Source organism: Sinocyclocheilus rhinocerous, unplaced genomic scaffold (assembly GCF_001515625.1).
Source record: "Sinocyclocheilus rhinocerous isolate Xijiao unplaced genomic scaffold, SAMN03320098_v1.1 scaffold1600, whole genome shotgun sequence".
NCBI classification, from domain to species: Eukaryota; Metazoa; Chordata; class Actinopteri; order Cypriniformes; family Cyprinidae; genus Sinocyclocheilus; species Sinocyclocheilus rhinocerous.
The window spans coordinates 2,294,847-2,299,498 of record NW_015665129.1 but is presented as its reverse complement, the minus strand read 5'-3'; the positions used below and the strand labels follow the sequence as shown (position 1 = coordinate 2,299,498).

Sequence of the window (4,652 nt, the reverse complement as noted above, 5' to 3'; positions counted from 1 at the left end):
CTTGTCAGAGACTATAAAATGTATGAAATGTAAGAATTTCCTTATATTTTCTGTTGAGTTATGGATCAATCTGACCCATATATTTTTCTTCAAAATTAGTTGCATAGACACACACACTAAAATTTTTTGTTTTGTTTTTTTGCCATGACTACTATAGTGACTATTTGCACACTTAGGTAGTGTAAATAATATCTTACAGTATTTGTATTTAGTGTAACAGTCTAAGATAACAAACAAGAAACTAACAAGCAAAAACAACCATCGACAGACTTTTTTAACTGTAAAACTCCACTAGATAAAGGAAAAGTGAATTTTCCTTGGATGATTCAGAGGATGTCTCGATTTCGAATAAACTTTGAGTTTTAAAATTCTCTTGTATTTCATATTTTAGTGTTTGACAAGCTACAATAAAAGTGTTCTGACTTTACTGTTAATTTTTTTTTGGCAAATTGCATGGAAACCAATGGGGGTCAGTGTTGACACAAAAGGTAAGTAACAATTTTTGTACAGCCTTTCCAAAACATATGTATGTGTTGAAACTTTGCATGCACATTCATGACCCTTAATGAGAAATATTTACAGAATTCCATAATTAAATAAAGTATTTTGAGTAGTTTGAAAAGCAAGTGTAAGTCAAATTGACCCCACCACAGCAGGGTTTAGTTAATACTAACATATTAGTGTTAATAAATTTACACAACTATTTTATGTTTTTTAATATTTGTATTGTTCAAGACATGGATGACAGAAAACTCCTATTTCTGTTTGCTTTTTAATAGCTGGCCATGCTCTGTAAGAGATAACAAATGGAAAATATGAGTATTAGTTTCTATAATGATAAACACTGTCCAAAAGGACATGTAGCTTAATTTGTCTGCATGTTTGCTGCCATAAAACACTTACGCTGCTGATCCAGTCAATGTATGCGCTCACACGAGTGAAAATGTTGGGCCTCTTGAGTATTAGGCAGGTATTTGGACTCATATGGGATAAAACACCATGGACTTCCCAAATACCGTTGCTACCAGCACAATTTAGGGGGCCACCATTGTCACCCTGTTTGTGTGACAAAGAGGGTCAGAGATTCATTTGTCAAAAAAAGTAAAGCAATTAACCATTACGGAATAACATAACACAAATATAATTGAAAATGGTTTACAGAGGACTCCTTTAGTGGAAATAAAACACTTATCAAACATTTTCCTTTTGAAAAACATTCAGTGTTGGCCTACTGATTAGTTCTGAAACATAAGAATATTTGTCTAATCTTCAATGTACATACTGTAAGTGCATAGTAATCAATGGCTAAGTATTAGATATCAACATACGCCACTTTCATCACGCCAATATCTCCTTACAGTACATCCAGCAACAACACCATCTCCACCAGCGCAGATCATTTTTTGTGTGACCTGAGAGCCCCACCAGTCAGACCTAGAGCAGGTGGCGTAATCCACCACACGCAGGACAGCCTGCTGCAGTGCACCAGAAATGGGACCACTGGCTAGTTAATGATATTGGAAAAAGAGGGTGAGAAGAGTTGCTCTCTAAAAAACTTTATTCACAACCATCAGCATTACTTACTGTTCTGACGTCCCCAACCAGTGACATAGCAGGGAGCATTGTGGGGCAGAACATGCCCATCCGGCGGAAGACATGCAGGGCTGATAGTGTCACTTAGGGTTACAGGAGTCTGCAGTTTGATCAGGGCGATGTCGTTACTGCGGCCCAGACACAACATAAAAACAAAGACAAGTACATTCTTTGCACACAATTTCCAAGACATGGGTCTTCCTCCCACAAGACTAATATTCATCCCATGCACTTTTCATGAGACAAATATATATTTACGTTGTGTGTTTAATTGGACTATTGAGTGTGTTTAAATTCAGATGTTCAATAAAGTGGTCAAAGATTGATTTTAGTTCATTTGGTTGAGTTTACTAGAAATGACATAACCTGTGGTTTAATAACTGAAGATGTACACAAAATTGTTGTACACATAGACAATGAACACATAATTGTTTCCAGCAATAAAAAACGTGAGCGTGGACAGTAATTGTCATGTTGTGCCTTCTCCATGACACATGCACAATAAGTTATCCAGACAAAAGTGACTGTTTCTTTGCTGTTATGAGCCTATTGTTTAATGAATATTTCTTAATTACGTTTATTTATATGTATATAAAACCTTCTCACTTGTGAAAGGATTTCTGCACCCCTGGTTAAGTTCTATTCTCTTGGTCACCATACCGTAAATTGTTAGAATTCCATCCAGGATGGATAACGATCTTGCTAATGTAGATGATGATAGATCCACTCTCTTCCTCATACATGTTATGTTTTCCCAAATGCATTCTGTAATTTAGGGAATTACTGCAGGAAAGACAAAGCAGTTCATAAACAAGTATCAACAAGTCATTGACAAAAGTACTGCGGTGGACCCAATGCTTAGTAATCGTATAAACTCATAACACCATGGTACTTTGGTATATATCATACTGTACATATTTACATGGCACGGTAAGGTACTTCAAAGAATACCATAGTATTATTTTATTTTTAAATATAGCTTCCTTTTAAGAACCCCAGCATTTACCAGCATTTTAACATCTCTAAAGTAGTTTTCCAGTAGAGAATTTCCTCTGTAAAATGATCTTTAGTCAACTCTTAAAGTGCATCAGACAAATTAAGTCACCTTATCCCACAAAGCAAAGACTTACTAGAGGCAGTGAGCAGCAGTCAAAACCCACTCTTCGGAAATGAGGGTGCCACCACAATGGTGGTACCAACTACCACCACTTCTGTACTGGAGGGAGATCTGGATGATAAAAGGATAAAGGAATCAGTTGTCTCAATTGCTTTAGTTTGCAAGTGAGCTAATAGTAACACAGTTATTGTACGCCTTTTAAAGGGGTCATATGATGCGATTTCAAGTTTTCCTTTCTCTTTGGAGTGTTACAAGCTCTTGGTGCATAAAGAAGATCTGTAAAGTTGCAAAGACTAAAGTCTCAAATCCAAAGATATATTCTTTATAAAAGTTAAGAGTCAGCCACACCTACCTAAAACGGCTCGTTCTAACACGCCCCCACATATCTACCTCACTATGTGGGAAGATTTTCCTCTGCTCACTCTAGCCCTCCGGCCATTCCTCACGCTAGCCCCCGGCTTCTGCTCACTACCCTTTAAAATAATACATGTGTATCTACCTGCCAGGGCCAGCTATGTGGACATGCGTCCTTACCCCCCATGACCCTCGACAGAACAGGAGGGTAGTTGGGCTGCCCACATCCATAAGCTGAGGTAAGAAAAGAATTGAAAAAAAAATTTATATATATATACTGTATATACATATACTTTAAAAATGAAATTCACACATACTACGATGAGCATTTTTTATATTTGTATTAAAATTAATTTTAATATTTTTTGGTTTAACCCCTTAACTGTCACGAATGCATTTTGTAATATGACACTTGACACCGCCCACTAAGGGGGAGGAGACCGCCAAAAGATATTAAAGTACCATTTCCATGGTAACGCAATGTCCGATTTCAAAATGGTTTTCACGGGATGAATTTTGGGCTTCTAAGCTTTCAAATGATATATGATTTATGATGATTACTAAAAGATTTGATAGAGAAAAAGGACAACAACAAAAAAAGAGTGCCAAAGCGTCCCACAGGTGGGAGTTAAAGGTTAAAAATCAAAGAGTCAAAGTCAAAAATATTAGGTTGATACAACTGTCTTGATAATAAAATGATTAAATGATAAACGATTATAAATGAATAAAGAATAAATGAATGTAAAAGAGAGTAAAACACAACACAAATATATGGTTGCTCTCTTGAAGCAAAACACACAGTTTGCATTTGAGGATCCTCATGATCCTTCAATAGTGAAGAAAAAACGCTTATTAAAAGAAAGAAAATTGAATTAATAGTTCATTATATTTATGAAAAATGCTTGTTACCTTGAAAAATATATTTAATACTTTTTGAAAATTATGATTAAAGTGTGTACATTCACATGTACTAAAGGTGTAAGAAAAATTTTTACTACTACTTACCTCAGCATGGTTTCAAGAAAAAAATATAAATAGTACATTTCTAAGAACTTGACACACATTCTACACTAGATTTAGTTACATTTTAAATTCCCTTTAAAGAGATATTTCCTTTTCTTTATGAACACTCTTATACTGTATGTCATTGACCCATATGCATTTTTATGATAATCAATAGTTATGTGACTGTCCTTGTGGTTACAATTAATAAAAAAAATATTAATCAGACTATATTATCAGTCTTGAGGACTTCTTACCTCCAACAAGAGCACAGACTTCATCATGTTTATATACAAGCCAATTCAATTTCAATTCGCCTTTAGGAACGAATGATTGCTTTAGAGAAAAACTAGTCAGAAAAAGTAGCTCTCTGGTGCGCCTTGACCTTAATGTTTCACATGGTAGAGTCTAATCAAAATAATTTTGCTGTTGATTAACAGGTTGAAGGTTTGTTCTCATATTTAGTTTGACTGCAGAATCCTCTTTTTATAGTTTTTTTCTTCTTTTTAATTTTCATGTATACTTCAGGTAAATATCTTCAATCCAACCCAAAATACATGGCACTCTATATTTTTAGTCCCCCCCC

The 4,652-nt window shown here is 35.1% G+C and overlaps 1 protein-coding gene across 1 annotated transcript; it reads right to left on the bottom strand.

Annotated features, from left to right (window-relative positions):
• Positions 1 to 772: 772 nt before the first annotated feature.
• Positions 773 to 4,350, bottom strand: LOC107731135 (chymotrypsin-like elastase family member 2A). The gene is made up of 8 exons (XM_016542121.1): positions 4,324 to 4,350; positions 3,210 to 3,308; positions 2,724 to 2,821; positions 2,254 to 2,376; positions 1,585 to 1,721; positions 1,359 to 1,504; positions 904 to 1,056; positions 773 to 790 (listed from the first exon to the last, which is right to left on the bottom strand). Exons 1-8 carry the CDS (start codon positions 4,348 to 4,350, stop codon positions 773 to 775), a joined length of 801 nt encoding a protein of 266 aa, XP_016397607.1.
• Between the last annotated feature and the right edge of the window lie 302 nt (positions 4,351 to 4,652).